Source organism: Triturus cristatus, chromosome 2_2 (assembly GCF_964204655.1).
Source record: "Triturus cristatus chromosome 2_2, aTriCri1.1, whole genome shotgun sequence".
Lineage (NCBI taxonomy): Eukaryota > Metazoa > Chordata > Amphibia > Caudata > Salamandridae > Triturus > Triturus cristatus.
The window spans coordinates 623,038,037-623,065,653 of NC_140582.1; the positions used below are offsets into that span (position 1 = coordinate 623,038,037).

General features: G+C 42.4%; 1 protein-coding gene across 2 annotated transcripts in view; it reads left to right on the forward strand.

The window, feature by feature from the left end:
- LOC146862589 (uncharacterized) overlaps positions 1-21,859 on the forward strand; it is a 217,466-nt gene extending 195,607 nt beyond the window's left edge. For both annotated transcript variants that reach the window (XM_085641795.1, XM_085641794.1), the window contains 2 exons: positions 2,466-4,194; positions 21,401-21,859. In XM_085641795.1, coding sequence (XP_085497921.1) covers positions 2,466-4,194; positions 21,401-21,414 — 1,743 coding nt within the window. In that variant the 3' untranslated portion in view covers positions 21,415-21,859. The remainder of the gene's footprint in view (positions 1-2,465; positions 4,195-21,400) is intronic.
- The last annotated feature ends 5,758 nt before the right edge of the window (positions 21,860-27,617 follow it).

The following is a 27,617-nucleotide window of genomic DNA, read 5'->3' on the forward strand; positions in this document are numbered from 1 at the left end:
CTGTTTATTCCGAATGCTCCTGGCCTATGGCCACGGCCTGTTACATGTGCTCACGAACTGCCGGGAGCTTTGCCTCTGGATCATTTGAATGTGTGGCGTTGCACTGCGGGCACTGCGGGCCCTCGGGCTCTATAGCGGCCGGCCCTGGTGGTTGTAGGCCCTTGTCTGTATTTTATTGTGTATCAACGGTTTCTAATAAAAAGTTTAACAAAAAAAACAACAAATGATTTATAATGTAACTAAAGTCTTAAAACCTTCTATTAACTGTAATGCTTTTTAATGAGGTGCTATCATGTATATTGGCCCCAAGATGGCTGCCAACACTTCTTGGATGAAGTGCTGACAGCCAATCAGATCTCGCGATGAGATGTGTGGTTAGGCTCAGCCCAGATATATGTTATTTTACTTTTGATTTTCTCAGGAACTACTGAATGGATTTACACCATTTAAGCAAAAGGCACATGCCTGACCTGAGGACTACCTCTTTGCCAAATTTCAAGTAATTCTGTTCAGCCGTTCGGGCTGTACCTTCGACTAAAGGTCCTATGGGAAAATGCATGGGGAAAACGCATTTTGGGACCCTCCTTTTTTCTCAGCCCTCGCTTGACGAATCACCCCGAGACTTTCAGGGTAGGAGCTGAGCGGAGCACCCCATTAGTTTTAAAAATTTCACGTTGCGCAGTCCATGCCGTGCGCGCATCGCCTTTTTTTTACAAAGTAACATTTGTTTTTTTCTCCCTTGTGGGTCCTTTAATTTATTTAATAAATGTGATTGTTACTTCTTTATTTTTTATTTTTTTTTCCCGTGCGCGTAAGGGAAGCTTACCGTACGCGCACTCCGCGATTTTTTTTTTAAATTATTAAATGTATTTTTCGTACTTTTGGGTCCTTCTTGGACCCCCTGACAAACACTAGGGGGTCTGCAACTCTCTTCGTTGCCCCCTTTTCACGTTCCCCACCTTTGTTTCTCAGTGCGAGAGACAGAAAATGGCTGCCGACACTTCCTGATTTCGACCGATTTGAATGTTTACAGTCATGTAACCACCAATCAGAATTGAGCTCGCGCACGACACCGTATGCGTACGGTAAGCTTACGGTAAGCGCACGGAGCGCGCTTACAGATATATATATTGATTTAAATGCTATTTTCTCAGGACCTACTGAACAGATTTACACCAGACCTACAAAAGGCACATCCTTGACCTGAGGACTACCTCTCTGCCAAATTTCAAGTAATTCTGTTCAGCAGTTCGGGCTGTAGCTCGGACTAAAGGTCCTATGGGAAAATGCATGGGGAAAACTCGTTGACCCCCCTTTTTTCTCAGCCCCCGCTTGACGAATCCCCCCGAGACTTTCAGGGTAGGAGCAGAGCGTAGCGCCCCATTAGTTTTGAAAATTTCGCGAGGATTCGTCGACCGGCGCCAAAGTTATTCCAAATAGAATGTTGCGGATTTCCTATGGAAACACGGTCCTAACTATAACTATCTACTGGCGACCGCCAGTAGATAATATATATATGTGTGTGTGTGTGTGTATATATGTGTATATATATATATGTGTGTGTATATGTATATATATGTGTGTGTATATGTATATATATGTGTGTGTGTATATATATATGTGTGTGTGTATATATACGTATATATATGTACATATATATGTGTGTGTATATATATATATATATATATATATGTGTTTGTAGATACATTAAGTAGGGTCTTCTTCAAGACAAAAGTAGGAAGTGCGACAGCCCTTAGTGTTTGGGAATTCACAAGAATAAATCTATTAATTCCTCCGAGCCCGGAAGGAGTTCTTATTCAAGGATCATCAATCAACCAGCTGTTCATCCTTTAGCTGTGTACCCCTCTGGATGTGTTCATCGGCCTGCAGGAGTTTATCGATTTATTCTTGTGAATTCCCAACCACCAAGGGCTGTCGCACTTCCTTGTTTTGTCCTGAAGAATGAGACCAAGGGGATGATTCAGAGTTTGGCAGTCCATGGACTGCCAAACCCGAGGTGGGGCAGCAGTGCGCCTACCATGAAAACTGTGGTGGTGAGAAAACTATGGGAGCCCTACAGGGCCCCCTGCTGCCTCCGGTCCATGGGGATTCATGCAGGGGGGCGCATGATGTGCCCCCCTATCCCTCCCGCACCGTCAAACTCAGACTCGGGCCCCAAAACCCTATCTGCTTGTGAGTAGACACTACACATGAAGACTCCAACACTACCTTTTGTCGAGGTTCACGCTAAAGAAATACATACTCCTTGGTGAATTTGTCATTTGTGTGTCGGGGAAAAAGGACATGGAAAAAACCTTTTGTACCAAAAAAGTTGTTTGTAGACCTGGTCACTGACTGTTGCCTGGTGAAGTGCATGCATCTGCAAATGAGACAATTTATGTTGACAAAACACATCATCCACTGTCAGTGGTTTTTTAAATGTTTTCTTTTTCTGTTAATTACAGGAGCTGCGTCTCAAATACTATGATAGCCATCGTCAAGTGACACATGATGTAACTGTTGATTCTGTGCCAGAGAGTAAAAGAGAACTAATGTCAAATCCTGGTATTTTTGATAAAATGCCTAATCTAGTAATCGCAAGAGAGCGCAGGAAAGGAAGACCAAAACTTACTAGGGAGCGGTGTTTCAATAATAGCTGTCATCTAAGTTCGAGCCTTACCAGTGTCTCAAAAATAAGTACTAACATTATTCAAACAAATCAGAAAGTTGATGAGCTATTTGCCTCCCATCAAGATAGTTCACAGGACCCTCCTTTGGAAAATGGGTTTATTTTTGGTGTAAAAGAAGCTAAATGCATTGCAGATTCACCTGATCAAGCATCTTCTGACAAATTATCTATTCAGATGCCAAACAGAGATGCTCCTTTTATGTTCACTTCTAATTCAATTGATGTTTCACTGACTGAAAATGGAGATCACCAATCTAATACAAAAGAAGCACCCATGAATGTATCTGTTCACCCTTACGCACGTGGGGATAAAAGTACAACCCATCATAATGAAAGTATTGTGCCAGAACTTTGCGGTAGGCTGTTAAGTGGTTCAGCCTCCTCGCCCACTGCAGCGTCTGTAGCCTTATCTGACCTGGATAATGCAAAGACCATACCTGCAGTTGCAAAGGCCAATTTTTTATTTAGCTTTGGTGATTCTAAAGATAGTTTACCATTTAGTGCTAACAAGCCAGGAAATCCTTCATTTTCCTTCACTGTAGCCCAGCCTCTCCGTCATCTTCGAGAGAGTGAAAAGTTTAAAATGAGATGTGAGAAGAAAAGCCTACTTGAAAATACAGATGGAGGATTTAACTTTAGCTCTCTTAAAGGACATATACCAGAATCAAAACCTCCAAATTCTAAGGCCTCGACTTTATTGAAAGGTGTTGCAGAGATGGATGCGGATGTTAAAAAGAAATCGGCTCCATCGACACCTGGAAAGAACACATCTTCATTTCACTCAAGCAGTTGTGCTACGGACCCTAAATATACAGCAGGCTTTTCATTTGGATACACCAGTAAGGATAATTCTGTCAACGTGCCTGTCACTTTACTACTTTCATCAAATGTTTCCCAATCAAGTACGCGAGAAGAGGGAAAAGAAACAGAACGTTTAAACAGCGTGGCACTCTCAAATGATGAAAAATCGCTTCCAGTACATTCAGAACTTGCTGCTGGTTTGGAAAGTAATTCCTTGTTCCCACTGTCTAATAATATATCTAAAAGCCCTCCGCCTCCAGGCGCTTCCTTCACTCCTATGTTTAGCACCGCAAAGTCTACATTTATGTTTGGCCCCGTGCAGACTCCCTTTACTAGAGAACGCATTTTGTTCCCTTATCATCCTATTGTTACAACCCAAACGCCACAAATTAATGAGAAAATCGAAGACAAAGGAGCTCTTTCTCAGAAGTCGAAGCTGTGCAGTAATATTGAAAATACTACACAAAGCCCGAATGCATTCGAGTCAATTCTCCAAATCCAAGATAAAGCAGTTCCTCTATCAGCTGGCCTTTCCGAGCTTCTGAGAGTTTCACCAAAGAAAGAAAGTTGTCCGTTGGTTCCGCTGAAGGAAGATTCCGATGAGGATGAAGGCAACAAAGGCACCGGCTCTAGTGACAGGAGCAGCACATCTGAGGAGAGTTGTCAAGTGGAAAATCAACTAGAAGACGACAACCACTCTGTTGGTAAGTTCAGATAATAGAAATTTCCTGTTAACCAATATAATTTGTTTTGTTTTATTCCTAGTAAAGTTTTTTAACCTTAAGTATTCTTTGTATCATCTTGTAGAGGTGGTAATTAAGCTACAATCCTCGGTTATCTGTGCAGATCGGATGAAGTTCTGTTCGTCCTTACACAATCCACTTTCAGAAAACACTGCACCACAAGAAAGGCAGATCCCATTATTATCATGTTATGCCTACATTTCTCATGTCATTTAAATACACAGTAGACAACCAGTGCTATTTTGATAAGGGGCGATTAACGAATCCTGATCCTAGAAGTATCCTGTAGAGGTTGATTTATTGTCGGTATTCTTTTTTCTAAACGTTCTATGATGTTTCATCATTCCTTTTGTGGGCTAATTTGTCGGAGCCCAGGCAGGGCCTCTCCCCCAATTGAACCTTGGATTTGATATTATGCCAGGTTATATGATCGGAGCATTCCATTCTTTAGAAGTAATTTAAAGCTTAAGTCATCATAGGCAAATTCCCACATTCATAACTCCCCTCTCTTTTGCAGTTTAGGAATATAATCAGTATTGGTGTTACAGAAATGCTGCTCTCAACCATTCAGGTGTTTATTGCAAATAAACGTCCTCCATTAGTAAATCTACGAGAGTCTATTTGTCCTTTTATTTGCTTTCAGCAGTTCTTGGTACCTGATCCAGTATAATGCTATCACCCTTTCTCCATTGTAGTCCGGGATCCCCCTCTTCCTCCTCCTGATTTTTTTACTTATGCCCCCGCTCTCCTTATCCTCTGGTTACTTAACTTCCCTTTTAAAGGTGGCCAGTCTGTGTTCGAAGTAAAGGGCAACCAGGTTGAGAGTGTCTTATCCTGTCTGGCCCTGAAATGATGAACAGGGCCAAATCTCTATCCCCACCCAGAGCACTGTTAGCATCCATCCCTCACTCCCACCCACCCCACTCCCCATCTCACCCCCCTCTCCTCCCCAGTTCACCCCCTCTGCACACATTCTCCAAGTGCAGTTCTCAACCTCTAGGCTGATTCTAGCAGGGTGCATGAAAATAAGCAGGTGTATTTTTGGTATGTTCCTAAATAGGTACTTGTGGCTTACAGTGCCTCCAACGTATACCCCCTATCCCTCATGGTTTGACTACTTATAGTATGTTACTGATGGATTAACAGTGCCTCCAGGGGCTGGCCCGCTGTTACTCCTGGTTGCCCCCCTTTCTGGGTAGACTCCATATACAGTGGTACTGGTGGCTTAACAGTGTTTACAGCTATGGGGTTTTATTATTCCTCTGTAGTCTCTGTAGAATGCTTCATCTGAAGTTGTAGAAATGAATTAAAGACCTGATATTTCCCAAGCTAACAATACGGAACCCAGCTTGCATTTTGGTACCACATACGCCAGCAATATATAAGGTCCGAACAGAACACTCCATTCATGAGTGCTCCAAGACATAAACAAGAGCAGGGTTTGTTCAGAAAAGTCACTAATTAGTGCTCGGCCATGGCCATGGACGAGACTTATTCTTATGGTTGTTCTTATAACACAACTACCAGGTTTCCTGCCTTCAAGAATGGGCACTTAAAACTTTTATCATGTCAGCCGGCAATTAGAAGTAGAGGACACTGTATACATTCTGGTAACCACCACCAACCGTTCTAAACCTTGCAACCAATGCACTAAGAGAGATTCCATTTGTCAATTTGACTGTATACTTTAAGGCACTATATAAAGGTCCTTTTCTTGTCTCTTTCCATCCTCTTGATACGACATTTTATAGCATTTTGAACTCTCAATGTTAAAAACGAAATTAATGAAATTGTAGCTTGAGCACTACCTCTGTGGTTTTTGTATTTTTGTGTACGACTCTTTGAATTTTTTGGGTGCTCCCTGGGTGGCGTCTTCCGTCCTTGAGACGTCTCAGTAAAGAGTGCTTAATTGTGCTTCCAAAGTTGGTTGCACCCCCATGGGCACTCCTGATATCAGGACTTAAGAAAGTTTCACAACAGAAAATTGATTTTTCACGCATTTCTTTATTTCTACTTCCGTTCTCACTTCATTGAAATTCTCTTCATTTCAATTCATTTATGAAGCTTCCTGAATTTTTATCATTACATCTTTGTAGCTCCTATGCATTTCGGGCTACTCGCCCGTCTTCAGGGAGCATCACAGATCCTGACACAATGGGAGGTGCAGCCGCCTTTATTTTCCCCATAAATAGAGAAACAAAATGCAGCAGATGAAAACCAGAAGGGCTTATGTGAACGTTGAGTAGGATGTTGCTGTGAACCCTAGGGTGAGTGCTCACTGGGCAGATTCACATTTGTATAAACTTCATATTTGATTGCCTTGTACATTTAAATTGCTGTAGGAGTGAGAATAAGAAAACGGATGATCATCGCATTATGTGGCATGCTTTTTAATAAAGCATTCTACAAACGCAAACAGTCCTACTTCGAAGACTAATTGTGTGGGCTTTCCTTGCTCTTGAGTTTGTCCCTCCCTTGTTACTTGTGTCCCCACACTATTTACTTTTCAGACACTCCTTTTCACTTTTTGGTTAAGCATTGCATGAGAGTGCATGTGTATTCCAGCTGTCTCCCTTGTGAAGTTCTGCTTTCCATGTTGCTCTTACCCATGCGCGTCTACCCACACCCGGCTGTGTTGTGCTTACTCCATGTTGCTGTCACCCCCACTCTCCTAGCTTCCATCCACCCACTTTAAAACCCACAAAAAACGCTTTGGCACTTCCTTTTTTTTTTTAAATAGTGTTTTCTTTTTAAGCAATCCAACTTGCATCAGTATATAAAAACGAAAAAAACAGACACATTTTGAGTGAAGTGTGTGTATGTTGCAAGCATAGTTTATTTGGTTTGCTCTTTAACTGTGCTGCACGGCGTCACTAGAATCATTGATACCACCAGTGGTTCTCAAAGGTGAGACCTATTGGCTTTGCCAGTGCTTGTTTACTTTGTCATCATGCCTGTAATGCATGTTGAATATGCAGCTTCCTTTCCTTTCTGTTACAGCACCTGCTCTTCATTGAACCTTTTTTTTATTAACTAATCTTATATGATTTTAAACAGATTTTTTTTTTTATCTGATGTGTTTTGCCTGCACAGCGAAGGACTCCCCTGACTTCACCTCATAGTGTCACTGTAAAGTCTTAAGAAAGGATTTCTGCTGCAGGAAAGTATGGAAGAAATAGTCTTTACAGTGAACAAAATAGTCAAAGTGTGGTGGGCTGCGCTTTTAATTAGGCCTGGCTTAACTTGCGGAGTTTCACTCCGCGGAATTCCACTGAGTTTCAAAAAAACTGAGAGATTCTGCGAATGGGTGGTAATCTGCATGTTGCACTGCTCACTCTGTTATTTAGAGCCGGGAGTTCATTCCTTGCTGAAAAAACAGCACACACAGCACCTCTGCGCACCAGAGGGCACAGCTTCTCTAGTTGATGTTGTTAATGCTCAAGTAGATTTTCTACTAGAGTGCATCTTTCTGAGCGCAAATGGTCGTGACCGCCTACTTTGGCAAAATCTCACCGGGTGCACTACAAGTGACTGAAAAACACACTAGGTGATGCCAAATCTCTCATGCACACCAACTTACTGGGGGGTGAGAAAAAACTCCACCACATGGCGATTGGCAGAATTTGGCCGAGTTTCCCCATTACAAGGGGAACGCAGAGTGGACAACATTCCACCAATTCTGCCGGCGGAGTATCATATATCGTTCACCTCTACTTTGAATGCTCCCCGACCTCTCTGCTGCTTTCAAAATCATTGACCTCGCAAGTACGTTTTTACACCAACTCTAGATGGTAGTGAGGTTTAAATCAGTGTCTCTCAAATGGTTTGAGGTTTACCTTTCTAATCAAGCCTGGACTGGCCATACTGCCCCCAGGAATTTTGCTGGTGACTGGCAGGTGTGATGTGTGATTGCTAGTTTTGTTGCTGGGAGCTGTGCCGGCCGCATTTCTTGCCTGCAGCCCTTCTGCGCTTTGCAGAACAAATGATTTTAAAACGTGGCAGCCATACAGCTGCCTCAAATCTTCTTCTATCTACCTATTCAATGATTGGACAAGATACAAGATTTTATAATGAAAAATGTGTTTTCAAAACGGATTATTTATGCAGTATCTTTCCAAACTTTCTTGGGGTGAGAACTCCCAGCCTCACCACCCGCCGTTCTCAGTTGCCAGGCTCGCTCACTATGTGCAGCATGTGGGCTTGGCCTGCAAAATTTGCCAAAACTGGTTTTGGATCCCAGTCCGGACCTGTTTCTGGCTTTTTCAGGTGGTGAGAGAGATAGGATGTCTGTCAGCTGCTCAGTCCTGTTGTTGAGTTCTTCATGGCTATCCCTGTTCCCCATACTTCTCAACATACATAGAAAGCCATTACTTAACCTGTTGTCATTGTGGGTGTCATGTTTCCATATACATGCAGGAAATATGCATAGTATTACCCTTGAGTAGTGATTATAACAGTGATATTAAGATCTGGACAGTATCGTTTGGGAGATACAGAACTGGATGAAGTGAAGCTGGGTTCCTCTTTACTTCATTTAAACTGGCCTACTGCCAATGAGCTCAAAAGGCACAGCAGTGAAAATGTCCGTCCGCTCCAAAAAAAAGAACCAAACTTAAGCAGCAGCCAATCAGGCGACGGACCCCCTCTAGAACAATCCCAAGAGAGGCTAGGTTCCTCAGATTTTCTACCGCACATCGTGTGAAAGGGAGTCTCCCTGAGCTCTGCTCAGTTTTCTCTTGTTTATCCAGATTTCTAGTCAGTATGTCAGAATCTTCAAAGAAAGGTCTCTTCAGGTCGTGTGGATCATGCAGTAAGAAGAGGCTGCATGCTGAGAATCCACACAAGAGCTGCATCTACTGCCTTTGCCCTCAACATAAGGTAAAAGACTGTAAAATCTGTAGAACCTTCTCTACAAAAACTCTCAATGATAGAGAGGGTAGATTATTGATTTGGCTTCAGAAACTTAATTCTAAATCTGACGTCGTCTCTGAGGATGAGGAGAGCTCTACCTCACAGGCTTCTAAGGAAACACCCAAAAGGAGAAATGGACCTCTTGAATCTCCTGAGATTTCCAAGAAAAAAGACTTCAAAAAGGTCTCGTCAGGAAGATGCAGGCACCTCACAAAAAGGAAAGCTTCTATTTCCTACTGAGGAAAAAAGCCACAAGAAGGAAAAACACTTTTCTATTCACTTAATGAACATTTCAGTCTCTAAAAAACTTGTCACTGACGGCGTTTACTTCTGGATCACCACCGACGCAAAAATCACCTTCTAGAGAAGTTTCTCCTACCTCCTCGTCGAAAAAATGGCTTCACCGTCGACAGTGACTCTGATGACTACAACCTTTTTGTCGGTGTCCTTGTCGACGACCGTGGCTCTGTTGACGACCTCATCTAGGACCGCGTCGACGACAATATCGTGCTGACGACGACTTCATCCGCTCCTGTCATGTCCTCGTCGATGACACACACTCCGCTACCCTCGACAAAACGGACAACGCTTTATCCCACGCCCGGTCGTAAGCGTCCATCCACCTTACAGCTTACACCTATGTACCCATCGACGACGTTCTCATCGATGACACCGTAGGCAAGGCAATTATTGCTAAATCCAGCCTTAGTTTCTCCTTTACCACCTTCAACCTTTTTAGAGGAGTCTGACGATGGAAGTCCTTCTCAATTGCATGTAAAATATCAAGAGGAAGATGACGAATATGAGGTATACTACCAACAAGAATATCACCCTCCTCCTGCAAAGATTCAGTTTGAGGAACCAGTTAATGAACCTATGGTCCGCTTTCCAGTTACTTTGTTACAAGGCCATCCAGATTTATTACATGACTATCACACACGCTTTCCGTCAGTGGCTGTTCCTCCACTGCTACCACCACCTGCCGCATACTCCACCACGTACCTCTGTACCTTTGTCTGCGCTCTCCCCTACGGGAGATATTGTTTTGCTGCAATATCATCAGCATACTTCTGATGAAGGAGAAATTGGGGAAATCAACCTCAAAAAGATGGGCAAACCGGAGATGAATGGAAGGACTACATCATATCGACGCCTGCGTATCCTTCTCTGCAATTTGTAGTCTCCGCCAGAGAATATCGGCGGTTTACACGCCTTAATAGAAAGAGCAGCGTCATGTTTCCAACTGTCTTTTACAGTCAAGCAATCAGACTGCTTTCTCTATGATTTCAAAGATCTATCCAGGAAATCTTTTAGATCTATACCCATTGTAGGTCACATCTGGGAAGAAGGTGTAACAATAATGAGGACACCTGCCACAGTTATCCCTGTCTTAACGATGATCAACTAGAAGTATAAAGCTCCAGTTGATGCTCCAGCTTGTCTAGTAGGACATCCTAAGCCTGGCTCCATTATCTCGCAGGCCACTCAACGGAGATCGAGGAACCCTCTAGCGCCCATTACTGCTCCGCCTGACAGAGAAGGGAGGCGCTTGGATAACATCGGCCAAAGATTCACAACCACAGCAATACTGTGCGCCACCACAGGCTGCCTATTCCAGACAACCTAGATGAAAGCAACAAGTTCAACACAGGGATTCTGGCCAGAAGCAGTGACAATGCCTCGCCGCCTGCTGTTCTTCCCTTGTCTTTTCACTGGAGAAAATTCCCCTTTCTCATTGCCTACATCAATGGCAGAAAATAACATCAGACAAATGGGTCCTAGATATAATAAAGTATGGTCATACCCTAGAGTTTACCACAACGCCACCTCAGCATCCGTACCAGAAATCGATACCACCCCATCTTCAATTGCTAAGGAAGGAGGCTTTACTAATGCTTCAAAAAGGAGCAATAGAATGTGTTCCACCTCTCAGAGAGGAAAAAGTTTCTACTCTTGCTTTTTCCTGATGAAAAAAGAAGTTGTTGGGGGAATGGTGTCCCATTCTGGACCTCAGAAAACTCAACAAATACCTACTGAAGAAATCCTTTCCCATGGTTACTCTTCAGGATATATTGCAGCTTCTGAACCATTCAGATGTTTTAGCAAGCCTAGATTTGGAAGACACATACTTCCATACCCCTATCCACCCGAAACATCAAAAGTTTCTACATTTCTCTGTGGCAGGCTCGCATTATTAATTCAAGGTACTTCCCTTAGGCCTTCATTCAGCTCCTCGGATTTTCACCAAGTGCCTAGCTCCCATGGCAGCATACCTAAGATTGAAAGGCCTACAGATCTTCCCATACCTCGACCATTGGTTGGTAAAAGCTCCTTCTCTGTGTCAAGCTCCACAAGACATTGCTTTCTGCCTACATCTCTTCCACTCTGTACGGCTGACAATCTTCAAAAATCCATTCTAGTTCCTTCTCATTGGTTAACCTTTCTAGGAGCAACACTGGACACCCTAAAAAACCAGGCATTCTTATCAACAGAGAGACGGAGCGCCATTCAAACTCTGGCTCACGATCTCTAAAAAACAAAGGTTTGCTTCTGTTTGTCTCCTCAAATCCTTTCTCGGAGTGATGTCTTCCGTAATTCCATAATTCGGAAAACTACAGTCCTGAAGGATGCACTTCTTTGGTGGCAATCTCTCTCTGGGACTGTCATTCCTTTCTCCTCTTCCAGAGATTATTCTGACCATAGATGCATCTTTGGAAGGCTGTACAGCTTATCTGCAAGACCTCCAAATAAGCGGCAAATGGAAACTCTCTATCTCTCTAAGATGCATATCAATGGAACTACGGGTGATTTTTCCAGCCCTCCAATCATTCCTCCCAAGGATAAGAGCATCCTCAGTCCTCAAACCCACGGACAATACCACCTGCATGCATTATCTAAACAAGCAGGGAGGAACAAGATCGCCAATCCTATCCTGGGAAGCTCAAAGGATATGGGAAGGGACAATACAACATCAAATAACTATTAAAGCGGAGCATCTCCCAGGAATAAAGAACAACCTAGCAGACACCTTGAGTGGTTTAAATCGATCAAATCATGAGTGGGAACTAAACCAACTGATTCTGGATCACATCTTCCAGAAATGGGGAATACCCAACCTGGGCCTATTTGCGTCTCAAGGTAAACAGAAATGCCGGTTCTTTGCCAGCAGGTAACCACAGATAGGGTCATGGGGGAATGCGTTTTCGATAAGATGGTCAGTAATCTTCGCTTACACTTTTCCCCCATGCCCCCTAATCCCCAGAGTGCTGATGAAAATAATATGGGAATCATGCCAACTCATCCTCATTGTTCCGCATTGATCACACCAGCACTGGTTCATGGAGCTACTCCTGCTGTCGCTATATATATATGTATGGTCATGTGATCAAGGCTCCACGGAGTCGAAACGCGTCATGGCTGGCATACCTTGAGTGAATAAACCAACTATCGTATGCACCGAATTGTGGTCCGTGCTCCTTTCCGTTGACACACAGGCGCTTTCCAAGGCGTAGGCGAAGGAGTGCTTTGGACTAAAAATACTACTGGACAAAACATGCCCAGAGCTATCTTATGAACCCAATACCGCTACCCGTCAACTCCACGAATGGATTAGGTGTTGCCACGAATCACCTAGTACCTACTAAATTCTAGTACACCAACCGCCCTGTGGTACACAGAGGAATTAAGAACTCAAAAACAACTGAGTAGGAATAGGGAAAGGCACTGGCGTAGAAACTACGACACTGAAAGCAAGATTAAATATAAAGAATCACTGACCATTTACAAAACTATGATTACTGCTGCCAAAAAAACTTTCTTTTCGGAAAAAAATCGAAAAAGCTAAAAACTCTGGTAGGCAACTATACGACATTACTAAAACCTTATCTGGCAATGTACCAGATTTAAATCCGTCTCCGTCACAATCATTTTGCGACGCGTTGTCTGAATTCTTTTATTCCAAAGTCAACGACATATACCAAGCTTTTACCTCAATAACTAACACCACCAGAGCCTATACCTCTCAAACCACCTCAGGAAACACCCTGTCCAGTTTTCAGCCTTTCATCACTGATCAAATAAAAACCATTATCATGTCTATTAAAACCGGATCGGCTCTGGACCCCTGTCCTTCCTCAGTCCTTCCCAAGGTGATGGATATAACTGCTCCGGTCATCACTCTTGTCTGTAACACAATCTTGAGTTCTGGGATTTACCCAGATTCCTTAAAAAACTGCTGAAGAAATCTAACTTAGATAAGGAGGAATTAAAGAATTATAGACCTATAGCAAGCCTCCCTTTCCTAGCTAAGGTGGCGGAGAAAGCCATGAACCAGCAGCTATCAGAGTACATAGAGAAACATCAGCTACTGGATGACACACAGTTTGGCTTCCGAAAGTATCACGGAACGGAAACCGCCCTCATCAAGGCAGCAGACGACATCAGAATGGTCCGTGACCAGGGAGGGACAGCATTACTTGTATTGTTAGACCTCTCGGCAGCTTTCGACACAGTCGACCATAAGATCTTGGTGGACCGTGTCGGAAGGATGGGCATTCACCACACTGCGAGAGACTTGCTTTCCTCCTTCTTGGCCGATAGAACGCAAGTGGTTACACTGGGGCCATATCAATCGGCCAAGCGGTCACTTCTGTGTGGGGTTCCTCAAGGCTCCTCCCTCAGTCCGACACTATTTAATATCTATGTGTCGGACCTTGCATGTGTGATCAAAGCATATGGGATGAGCCTAACCTCATATGCTGATGACACGCAACTGGTGTTGGCCATCAAAGGCGACGGACCGGAGGTGGCAGAGCGCTTTAAAAATGGAATGGTGGCAATCGGAGAGTGGATGACAGATAACTGTCTGAAACTGAACTCCGATAAAACGGAGGTGGTCATCTTTGGATCTCTTTCCCCAATCTGGCCTGTATCCTGGTGGCCACCAGCCTTTGGTACTCCCCCCAACCCGACCCCTAAGGTCAGGAATCTGGGAGTAATTTTTGACGATCACCTTAATTTCATGGCACACGCAAACAAAGTAGCAGCCACAGCCCATCATAAACTCAGAATGATAAGGAAAATTATTCCTTTTTTACCAGACACTGCCGCTAAAACACTGGTCAGTTCTCTAGTACTCTCATCATTAGATTATTGCAACTCACTTTTTCTAAATGCCCAAGCCAGGGTAACAAAAAAATTGCAGACAATACAAAATGCAGCAGCACGTCTGCTGTCCAGAACACCTAAGTTTGCACCCATAGCTGACACTATAAGGACATACCACTGGTTGACTATCCAAAACAGGATTAAATTCAAATCACTTTGTATAGTCTACAAGGCACTTCATGATCAAGGACCACGCCCCCTCAAGGACCGACTTATACCTTACAGGCCGGCTAGACAGCTTCGATCTACAACTCTTAACCAACTAGTGGTTCCGCGCTCCAAAACAGTGTCCTGGGGTGACCGCCGTTTCTTAGTCGCGGCCCCGAAGATATGGAACACTCAACATATTAGAACCTGCCCTTCATTTCTACAGTTTCGGAAGAAACTGAAAACCTGGCTGTTTAACCAGTGATAGTGCCCATGATCTCCCGTGCTTCCCTTACCTCGGGGAAAGACAGCTGCTAAGGTCTAGCGCCGAGACGCCTACGGGTATTCGTTTGCGCTTAACAAATGTCAGAAATAAATAAATATACACACACACACACACACACTTTCAGGCATAGAGTGACGAATAAATTATGCAAAAAAGAAGCAGAGAACTCTGGGTTGTTCTCAAGTTTAGGTGGAAAGCAGCTCCTGTATAGAGCACTCTCAACACAAGCGACACTCTAGATCTGTTCACCTCGAATGTCTGCTTTTCTATCAAAGTCTTTAAGCATAGGATTAGCACAGTGCTATCCACGCCGAGATAGAAATGGACAAAGTCTTTTGCCATTTCTACAGCAAAGTCTTTAAGCATAGAACTAGCACAGTGCTGTTCTTGCCGAACTGTAAAATGACAAAAGCCATTTACCACTCCAGGCACAGTATTACAGCTTTGAATTGGTAAAATACCAACTAAGCCAACCTGAAATGAGTAAAAGCAACCCCTGACAGTGTTTCGCTCTAATTAGAGGTCTTCAGAGAGGTATAGCTTTGTCCAGACACAAGGGAGAACCCAGTATAAGTAAAAAAAAATACCCTTTCAGGCATAGCTTTCCACCTAAACATGAGAACTACCCAGAGTTCTCTGCTTCTTTTTTGCATAATTTCTTTGTCACTCTATGCCTGAAAGGGTATTTTTATATATATATATATATATATATATATATATATATATATATATATATATATATATATATATATATATATATATATATATATATATATATATATATATATATATATATATATATATATATATATAATAATTCCTCAAAAGAGAACACCCTACGATCCCATGTATATACTTTATACCTAAAGTACATAAAAACATGAACAAACCCCCTGGCAGACCTATCATTGCTGCTTGCGATGGACCACTGGAGAATCTATCTAAATACATAGACTACTTTCTGCAGCCATATATGAGGAACTTAAAATCATATATTCAGGATACGTGTGATTTTTTAAACAAAATTAACAATCTAGAATGGAGCACAGATTACCTGTTGATAACCTTGGATGTGTGCTCACTATACACATGTATACGTAATAAGGATGGCTTGAGAGCAGTAGAGTATTTTCTCAGTAGTAGATCCATCGTGTATGCTCAACACACGAAAATGATTTTGGACATGTTATTATTCAGTCTTGACAACAACCTTTTCCTTTTTAATGGACAAATGTACCAACAAACGCAGGGTGTAGCCATGGGGGCCAGTTTTTCTCCCAGCTATGCCTGTATTTTCATGGGCTGGTGGGAAGAGCTGGTCCTCATGCGACAATATGACTACACCTATAACAACAATGTTATCTGTTGGTACAGATTTAGTGATGATTTGTTTATTGTCTGGAGAGGAACTGAGAGGGAAGCTGTTGAATTCATTGATCAGATCAATAATAATGATATTAATTTAAAATTTACTCATACCATCAGTAAACAAACAGTGTCCTTCTTAGATGTACAGATAACAGTCGAAAATAGCAGTTTAACCACTACATTATTTCGAAAGCCCACTGCAGGGAACACTATCCTCCATGCATCAAGTGCTCACCCTCCCCACCTAATTAAAAGCATTCCGTACGGGGAAATGCTACGCATTCGGAGAATATGCAGCAGTGAGGAAGAAATGAAAATCAAACAGCAGGAGAGCCGTATTAGGTTCCTAGCTAGAGGATATAATGTAGGAGTGGTTGACGCAGCCATCAGAAGGTCACGTTCCAAGGCAAGAGAGGAACTTTTAATTTACAGGGCCAATCGTCCTGAGCAAACGGTCAACACTTCCGCCCAACCGGTTAGATTGATTCTGTCATACTCTAAACAGGAAAGGCAGATCAGAAACATTATTAGGCGGAATTGGCATTTCATACAAGATGACCCGGTGATAGGAGGTAACATGCTTACTAATCCCTCCATCACTTATAGGAAAACAAAAAGTTTGGGTAACAAATTAACGAACAACAGTCAAGATGTGAGTCGCAAGGATATGTGGCTCACTGCTAGAAAAGGCTTTTTCAAATGTTCTAGTTGCAAGGCCTGCAAATTTGGTAACAACGCAAAAACATATACTACAGCATTCTCACCTAAGATCCGGGAGATTAAGCAACATCTTACGTGCAAAACGGAATTTGCAGTATATGTTTTGGAATGCAGTTGCCATCTGAAGTATATAGGGAGCACAAGACTAGCTGCACACAAGAGAATATTGCAGCACATACGAGCGATCATTAACAAAGATCAGAACTATCCAGTCGCAAGGCACTTCCAAACCTTTCATGACAGTGATCCGAATCATTTAAAATATTTTGTCATAGAGGCTATCCCGGTCACCAAAAGGGGAGGGGACAGAGAAGCGAAGCTTAGGCGGCTAGAAACTCACTATATATTAGAATTTGACTGTAAGCACCCAAGAGGATTAAATGCAACTGAAGACCTCTACACCTACTTGTAATTGCCAACCACACTAGAAAAATGAATTATGTCTGAAATAAGGAATCTGTGAATTATTTGCTATGTACGTTTGGCCCTGTCTATTTATAGGATATCTTATTGCTCTTATCCCAATATTTATTGTATTTAAAACTTTTTAGACTTACATTTTAGACATATGGTTTTAATATTTTATGTCTATTGTTTGTTCTGATGGTTTATAGATCAAGGTCATCAAATGATTCAGCAAAAATATTAGCCCAATCAGCCTGACTCCCCTACTAGCATCTCTATTTGGCATGTTTGTAAAAATATCAATCCCTCTTGTTTTAGATTTTTATTGGCTCTTGTGAACCAATTAGCACTTTCTGCACCTTTTTCAAATTACTGAGTGCCTCATGTTTGCATTAATGAATTTACAATTTGTAAATATGGGAATTTTATGCAATGATTATTTATCAATGCATTTTCTAGTGTATTTAACATAGACGCCCTTAATACAGACAATAGTCATTAAATTGCAACCGAGGTGGCACTCAAGAAGTAGTTTATATAGATAAATGGCAAGTAGATTTTAATTATTCACTCAATTATTCTTTTTCACAATCACGCATGTAACATAACGACTGAAAATATTTTCATGAAGGTTATTTATTTATCTGTATTCAAACAGTGATTTGATAAACATTATATTGATTGAGAATAGTCCCATGTGGGATATTTACCGTTCTGCATTCAAACAGTTAACAGAGGGAAAATATAAATACCATCAAAGTTTTTCTAATTGTTATAATAGCCTTCATGGGCATGTATGAAATGTACTAAGGAGGTATTTTACCAATATTGTTTTTTTAATTGCATTCTTGCAACTAAGTCTATAGTACATGAACTACATAAGTGGATCCTCATTTATAGGATGTTAGTTCAGTCTTTCTTCATTGTTTATCAATTTCTACATGTGTGATAGGTTGGTTTTGTAAGCACTAGCACTTTAAATAATGGAAAAAATGTCTGAACATTGTCATGTGATCAAGGCCGCTTTTGACGGCTGAAACGCGTAATGGCGGACAAGGAGAAATAAAGAAATCTTGAATTATACAACGAGGTCCACGTTCGTTCTTGTTTCTCTTGGAAGAAGCGTGTGAGCGAAGCAAGCTCATATATATATATATATATATATATATATATATATATTACATTTTTGCACCTATTATGTGGTTTGTATCCGTTTGTCTGCCAGAAGGAGTATGCAATACAAATAGAGCGTCTGAATATATGTATGTATATATATCTTACTGTGTAATATCTTATTTATGCTTCTGTATTCGCATGTATATTATTACCCACCATCCTCGAAGGTTTGACAAGTATATATTACATTATTTCTATACATGCATGTTTATGAAACTGCTAGCTACTCTGATTCAAGCATGTGAATCTATGAAAGATCCAATACTGGAGATGAAAATGAGTTACTTACCTGTAACTATGGTTCTCCAGTATTGATATCTTTCATAGATTCACATGCGACCCACCCTGTTCCACGGCGAGGCTTCCCTTATTCCTCAAGATTTATTGTTTCACACTTGTGCTTGGAAATCTGAGGAGCCTAGCCTCTCTTGGGATTGTTCTAGAGGCTGCTGCTTATGTTTGGTTCTCTTTTACAAAAGAAAATGGATAGTCTATTGCAGTGACTCTTCATTGCATGGTAGCCTATAGTAGTTTTATCTACTGCTTTTATATGTATGCCGTGGGACTCCCACTACAACGACGGGGATGATTCAAGCATGTGAATCTATGAAAGATACGAATACTGGAGAACCATAGCTAAAGGTAAGTAACTCATTTTCATCTCTCCTGAACAAACTATGTCCTTAGCTGTCAGAAAATAGCAGTATTACTTTCACACAGGAAATTACTGGAGGACGGCTGGATTATTGTTGGTCTCTTGTTATTCGAGCATCCCGGAACACAGAGACAGCTTTAATAAATTTGACTTCCCATTGGATGAGGTATTAATCCATGGTCATAATGTACAGAATTACTCACCAAGCAGACTCCAGTCCCTGTACGCTAAGGCTAAAGCCTTTTGTGCCGGAATAGTATCTGAGGTGCCAGTGCCAGGCACGCAAATTTAAAAAGAAAGAACTTGGTGGAAGACTGATACACGCCCTGGAGATACAGTAGTAGAATGACCTCCCTTTAGACTTGCAATCGATGCAAAGCATATGAATCTTGAATAGGTTCAAGATACAACTGGATTGATCCTGGCATATAAGAATAGTTTATCAGATTGCGGTTGTGTTAGGTGCAAGTGTCATTCTCTTCCCTACCCACTGAAGAGGAATGAATTGTCAAGAGATTATATAGGACTGTTGGAAATGTAAAGCTAGAGGCTCTCACCAGCCCCCGGGGGTGGGTGGGATGAGGTAAAGGGGGAAAATGCACAATTATTATGTTGGTGAAATCCAAAGGTTTGTATTTATTTATAAGCACTGTGCAAAATAAAAAAAATTAAAAAGGGAGTCGGGCTCTGACTCGTATGCATGGTCACAACAATTACTCCAAAGCACATTATTATTATTAGTAGTAGTAGTAGTATTAAAACGTAGACCAGCTTTGATATCTAAATTCACAAGATGCTTCAGTAATTTACCGAGTCAATCCATAGGAGAGTGTGCAAAATTGTCTTAGAATTTGGACAACTAGGGAATTGGAAGTATTTAGGCAGAGTCTCCAGCATACAATTGGAAGAGTTCAAATGTGTAAAATACCCTGCTAGAGATACAGAAGGAACATGCTGATATACCCCTCTTTCCACAAGTGCGTAAGGAATGGTGAAGGAGAGATTCTGCCATTGTACTCTTGAAAGAATGCACCTATCGTCCATTACATGTAGATTGGCCAGTGGGTTTTTAACTATGAAATGGGATTATAAATTGTAAGACTTTATGAACTATATGTACCCGTCCTCAGCCAGAACCCTTTTTGTTTAGAAATGTTGGTTAGGTATTTGCCCGATAGGATCTTTTATTAGTTATTGGTCGACTGCTAAATCAAATAGTAAGCTATGCAAGGTGTGTAAGCAATTTGATGAGACCGTGGCACACTTTTTAGTTTTTTGCGAGGCATATACCAGGACACATTAAAAATCTATATGTCCGACTCCAGACCTTGCATGCTTTTCAGAATCTCGAACTTTTTGCTCACTGCCTGATATTTGAGATTTGAAAAATTGAAATGAAAATGTTAGATTGTGTTGCGATTATCTATTACATGAAATTTATATTAATTAATAGATGAATTAGTTAATGTGATAATGATTTTATTGTGCAATTGTGTTTTACTCTTGTATCGTTGTCAAAATGAGATTTTACTATATGTTCTGTCAATGGATTGTTATGTACCAGATCTAACAAATAAATAGATTAAACTCCTGTAGGATGGAGGACCGTCGTTGATGAGTACAGATATTGCCAGACTATCGGACAGTAAAATGGCCCAGATAATCAAAACCTGGAGCTTTGATTATCTGGAGCACTAATTTGGAAGTCCAATATTAGTAAACATGACCTCTGATCCGATATATATATTTTTTTATATATTTTGAAAATGAAGGTATCTGTTACAGAAATAACAAGCATTGGCATAGCCAATAGGTCTCGCTTTTGGGACCTTATAAGTGTTTAGCCATGCAACAGTTGCATAACTAAATACTTAAAAGGTCCCAAAAGCGGGACCTATTGGCTATGCCAATGCTTGTTTCTGTTTATTACTGCTCTGTAGTAATGGCGGTGCACGGGTGCCACCATTACTACATAGAAGTAAAACTGTGAAAGTGATCGCGATCAAACATTAAAGCGGCCGTGCGTTCGCGAAAGTGAGGCGCCCGCGCACATGCACTGTAGCTCTAGGCTACAGTGGTAGCACTTTTTTGAGCCTTCACAAAAAATCTCAACAGACCAGCGCATGCGCTGGGTCAGGCGAGACCTAAAAATGCCTCTAAAATGTTTGCAGCAACCAACCAGGTTAAAAAACGGCTTTTACCTCTTTGGCTTCGATCAGTCGATAGACAGTTCTTTGCAACACTGCACAAGTGAAATGTTACGTTATCTACCCCATTATGTGTCAATAATAAATATGAAATACAGCAAACTAATTCTTCTGTTTTCTTTTCAGATGATAAACTTTGAAAGCTGTGCTGAGCAGTTCCTGCCTTGTCATCATCCTATCTGATATGTTTCTTACCTTGTTCTATCGCTGTTTCATGGATCCCCTGAAAAAGAACTGGAAATTGTCAGTGCTCAACCGGGCCATGTGAAACACTTCAGGCTTAGTTCTAGAGAAAATGCAGATTGTGAACTAGAGACATCTGTTTGAAAGGGGGGGGGGGGGGTGTTGCCTCCCAGAATCCTCCGGATTTGCACTATTGAGTCTTCATTCGAATCTCAGAGTACCTTATGGGGCATTGTGGCTGGATATTAAATGTACTCGCTAGCATTATTATGCGGCCTGATCCACGGAAATGCATTTGTAGTGATATTGTAAATCTTTAGGATATATAGTAATTTAGGTGTTTAATGATATTTGTCTGTAATGCACAAGTGCCATTAATACAATAAATGCTCCTGTATTCTATGAACATTCTGTGCTTCAGATTAAAATTGTATGGGAAAGGACCAAGCTAATATGTTTGAGATGAGTCTAATGTTACATAGTTAAAGAAACCCTCATTGTTCAGTTGAGCCTTAATGCTTTTATTAAAAGCTGTGAATCGCAGGAAAATGGAGCAGAGGGTCTCCAGCATCAACTAAGGAGCCTCGCTGCCCGAGAAAAGGTAGCCCACATGTTTGTTTATTCCCATTTTCAGGAGTTTCTGTAGCCAGTCATATGTTTATAAGTTTCTATAGTCTAACAATTAGGTACATGCATGAATAGGCTCATGTTAGCAAAAAAGCTAATGCCCTCCACAAGTATCAAAATATAGTCATACTTTTGCAAGTACAGCAGTTTTTGATAATCATGCTCTTGCGTGGCAAGTGTTCCTCTCCTCTGCTATGGGAAGGAAATATCTGGTTATCCAGCTCAGTATTATCAAGAGAACATGGCCATTACTTTTACCTCAAAGCTTGTATGCTATCCACAGCCCAACCAAAACACATCTGTGTACAATGTTGATCAAATTCTTCATGTCCTTCACCATCTTGTCGATCCTGCACATCATCTTCATTATCCTCGCCAGCAAGTGTTATTCGGATAACAGGGGATGTTCCCTTACCTCCTGTAAAACAGTTTTTTTGTGGATTTATAGACATGGGATAGGAAATAAAGAGCAATACAATTAAAAATACATGGATATTTTTCAGTTTATTCATGTCCCGGTGCCCAAATGTATTTTGAATATTAGCAATATGCACGATTTTCAGTCACTATGACTGACACCACCCTTTGCAATCAGTATGAAATTGAATGCCGTCCTGTTCTGCAAAATGACATTTTTGGGGGCCATTAGTTGAGTAAAACATTAAACGTACATGCCCTACTTTTTAAATGCCATGCACCCTTATGATTTTAAGAGTATTAGCAGTGCAGATGGCAAATTATTTTAGTATCTTGCCCACTATCAATTCTTTTGTTGAAAGACCAATACCGTATTTTTAGAAACGTAATTGGTAAGAAACTTGCAGTCTCTGAGATTTAACCTACTTTAGGGCGACTTGTAAACATTATTGAGGAACTTTTAGGCCGGGCTAAAGGTGTGTTTTGCTGGGTCGAAATAGCAGTTTAAATGTGCTAACTCAGACTGCAGTGGCGCACCTGGAGACAGGTTTTACTATGCAACGTTAGTGGGTAGCATTTAATTTACAGTATCTAGTTACATATAGTACCATATGATAGTGACCCATAACTAAATTAAATGTGCAAATTAGGCATATGCCAGATTTTCCAGATTTAAGAGGAGAGCGCAAGCACTTTACTACTGGTTAGCTGATATTTAGTGTGCAGAGTCCTAACGCCAACAAAACTAATTCAGCAAAAGAAAGCAAACATCTGGAGGAGTATCACAAAATATGGTCATTTCCAACAGAATGCATGGCATGTAAAGATGCAGGATCTTCCTTTATTACAAAACAAAAGCATGATCCTGGAATATGTACTAGGATCATTTTCTCCAACTTGTAAAATAATTACAGTAGGATGGTAATGATTGGATATATCCTCCAATTTAAGAATCTCTATTCTCTGACTCGTACCACAAAATCTAAACAACTTTATCTTTTATTCTGTGCAACCCACATCCATCGCCAGGTTACGCTCTGCAGCATGCTATTCTGCCTAGAAGTCTCAGGGATCTCCTGCGTTCCACACCTCAGGTACGGCATCTTCACAGCTCCAGCAGGAAATTGAATTTAATTCAACGTCATGCTCACGAACGAGGTTAAAAACCCCGAAACAACCCACATACAGTAATCACTGATTGCTTAAGGTAACTTTTCCCTACCTACAAATATCAAATTACTGATCATGTGACTCAATTAGAAGCTAGATTTTTTTCTGTTGGCTGCTTTCCAATCACGTGTTAAGACCTCAGATAATCACAAACCGTAAAACTCATGCATCATCTAATTGTTTTAAAAAATGCTGATAAGTTGACTAGTAGCTTTTTTGTGAGTATAATAAACTGTTGGCAAAACAAATCATGTAGCCAGTCTAATAACAAAAGGATTCCTAGCTATAAACAAACACAGCAAGACTCCAGTCAGATGGATTTTTATTAAGGTAGGGTTGTCAACATCATTACATGCTTAAAATCAAAAATTGTAAACTTCTTCAAAAAGTAACAATATAAATGCATTTCATTGGTTAGAGTTCTCGAACTGTACTATTTTCCAGAAAAATCCAATGCATACTTACAAGTAAATCTCTTTAAAAAAATTTAAAAAATCACCTCTAAAAACTACAATCCAAAACAAATTAAGGTTGAGTAATATTTTTTTTTAACTTTCTAGTGATCCTTTATTTTGCCTTTTCAGTAACGTTTATTTTTGACAGCCTTTTTTATTTTGCCTTCTTCTCTCGAGCAGTACATATACTACTCTGTTTTCATATACTGGTCTTTTTGCATACATGATGGGGGCACCAGAACAGACATAACTTCTAAAAGTCAATTGTACATTCTTCATGCATATGAATTATGCAAATCTACACACAAGGGTGTGGTTTTCATTTCCATGGGAGCAATCTCTTCCCTCATATCTCCTCTTTATAAGACAAGATAACCCAAGTTACAAGATAGCTTGCGTCTGCCCTTGTGCGGCTGCAGAACCGGGATAGCCCCAGGACCTAATGGGTTCCTCATTGAATTATTCAAGGCCTACATGCCTAAACTGCAGGAACACATGCTGGGGGTGATTCATTGTTCGGCTACTGGTGCCGTTCTTCTGCGGCTACTGGTGCTGTTCTTCTGCCCGGTTGGTGACATGTGGAGATTGTGGTGTTCCCCAAGCCTGGCCAACCGGTGGATGAACACTCCTCATGTTGCCCATTTTCCCTTTTAAATTTGGAGATAAAGATTTTAGCGAATAGGCTCTGCCGATTAATCCCTGACCTGGTTCATCCGGGTCAGGCTGGCTTCATGCTACCCGCCATAACATTCAGCATTTATACAACTCCCTGGCGCTAACCGATAGATTTGAGGGACCGGTAGCAGTTCTCCTTGCTGATTGTAACGCCCTGAACGTCTCAGGATCGTTTAACAGACACGATAATGAGAACGCAACCACTTGTGAAGGTTTAGTTATTTTAATGAAGGCAAAAATAATACAAGGAATAAACAAAGGTTATAGTCACTGGAATCCTCCAGGCTAAGTACGTTACCAGCCCACAGCACGGATGGTCCTAACCGTCCTCTGCATATACGCCGATCCCGGCGTATGCCAACAGAGGGCAGAAATGAAATGGCCGACAATGCCAATCGGTAGGCTGTGAGGGGCACGAAGAGTGTTGGGGAGAATCGAGGAGTCAGGGAAACACCCAGCCGGGGTCTCTACCTGAAGGGAGCAGCCGCTCAACCTCTTCCTCAGACTGCACCGGGACGCGGAGTCACCTCCTGGTGATGCGTCACCGATACCCCAATCACAAGCAAAGAAGACTGAACCGAGAGCAGCCGCTCGATCGATCCCGTGGACTTCCAAGTCTGTAACGCGGCAAACACCTCCTGGTGTGCGTTACAGCTGGCAGTCCCTGTATCTCTGGTCGGGCTGGGAGTTACGACTCCAACCAGCAAAAGCGCCACTGCGCTTTGACTCAGCCGAGTCAAAAAGCGAAGCTCAATGGTTATCCGGTAGAGCTTCCGGGTCCTTCACAGGTGACGATGGGGCAAGACACGGCCCAGGGAGTAACGACTCGACCTACCTCCGTTCTTGCCTTACTGGAGCACCACTCCGGAACACTGCTCTTCACTAAGCAGGTACGTCGGCGTAAACACAATATCCGACAGCGTTGTACCTCCCGGTTCCTCCCTTTATAGGGCGTGTTTTCCTTGAGTTATGTAACAGCTCTCCTGTTTACATAAGGGCGTGTTTTCCTTGAGTTATGTAACAGCTCTCCTGTTTACATAAGGGTGTGTTTTCCTTGAGTTATGTAACAGCTCTCCTGTTTACATAAGGGCGTGTTTTCCTTGAGTTATGTAACAGCTCTCCTGTTTACATAAGGGCGTGTTTTCCTTGAGTTATGTAACAGCTCTCCTGTTTACATAACCTCTCAACCGCTAAGCATCCTGGGAGATGTAGTCCGTTTTCGCTGGTTACCGTTTTCCTCCCCTCGCATGACAGGAATTCTTGACAGTACATCCTCCCTCTCAGCGGCTCCCCACGGGTCCAGCGCTGGCAGGAAAACGCCGATGGAACAAGGAGACCAAGCGCGGAGCATGAACCCCTTCAGCCGGTTCCCATGACTGCTCCTCCGGGCCATAGCCTTTCCACGCAACCAGGTACCACAGCTTCCCCCTGCGCCATTTGGACGCCCGTATGCCCGACACTTCATACTCCACCTCCGACTCCACGCATACCGGCCTAGGTGTCCCAGACGGCTTGGAGGGTGCTGGTTTGAGCAATGATACATGAAAGACAGGGTGTATCCGCAATGACTGGGGCAAGCACACCTTCACGTTCACGGGACCCATACACTTGGTAATTCGATAGGGGCCCATGTACTTGGGATGGAACACACTGTTCTTTCGAAACCTCATGTTTCTTGTGGATATCCAGACGTAGTCTCCAGTGCGGTACAGTGGCCTGGGCCTTCTCTTCCTGTCTGCCGCAGCCTTGTATCTTCTCTTGGCCTCTATTAGGACAGCCCTTGAGCGCATCAACGTGTCTTTTATGTGTGCCACCCTGTCCGCTGTGGCGGGAATCCTGTCCTCTCTGAACGGATGTAGAAATGGCAAGAACCTGGGATGTTGGCCATAGTTGCTATAGAACGGAGATGACTGTGTGGAGCTGTGAGTGGCGTTGTTATAGGCTATCTCTGCGACCCATAGCAAGTCGACCCATTCTTCCCTGCCCTGGTCCACAAAACATCGCAGATACTGTTTGAGCGTTTGGTTCAGGCGCTCGGTTTGGCCGTCCGTTTGAGGGTGGTAGCTGGTGGACAGGGCGGTCTTAACATGCAGCGCAGTGCACCAAGTCTTCCAGAATTGCGCTGTAAACTGCGACCCCCGGTCCGACACGATCACCCCAGGTAATCCATGCAGTCGTACCACATTCTTTAGGAGTAGTGACGCCAATTCCCCGGCCGTAGGGACTCTCTTGCAGGGGATGAAGTGCCCCATTTTCGTCAAGTAATCCACCACCACCAGTATTGCCGTCATCCCCTGGTCTACCGGTAGGCCCACCACGAAGTCCAGTGATATGCTATCCCATGGTCTATCCGGGGTCGGAAGTGGATGTAAGAGCCCTTGGGTTCGGCCATGGTCGGCCTTCATGGTAGCACACGTAGGACACTCCTGTCCCCACCTCCTGACGTCCACTCTCATGGTTGGCCACCAGAAATGCCGTCCCATGCTAGCCACCGTTTTTTCAAAGCCCAAATGACCTGCGCATGGAGAGTCATGGCACCAGATGAATGCTTGTTTCCTTAGCCTAGGCGTGGGTATCAATAGGCACCTGCCCTTCAGGGGTATCCCGTCCTTCAGCTGCCATTCTCTGTGACTGAGGAGCCACCTCCGCCATGCGAATGACCTGATCCCTCTCTTTATTCCCCTCAGGAAAGTATCCGGTTGGATAACCCCCAATACCATCCTCGGGGAAATGATGGAATGCTCGGTCGCAGGCAATGGTTCCTTAACTGCAGATTGACGGGACAGGGCGTCCGCCTTCCGGTTTTCCGTCCCCGG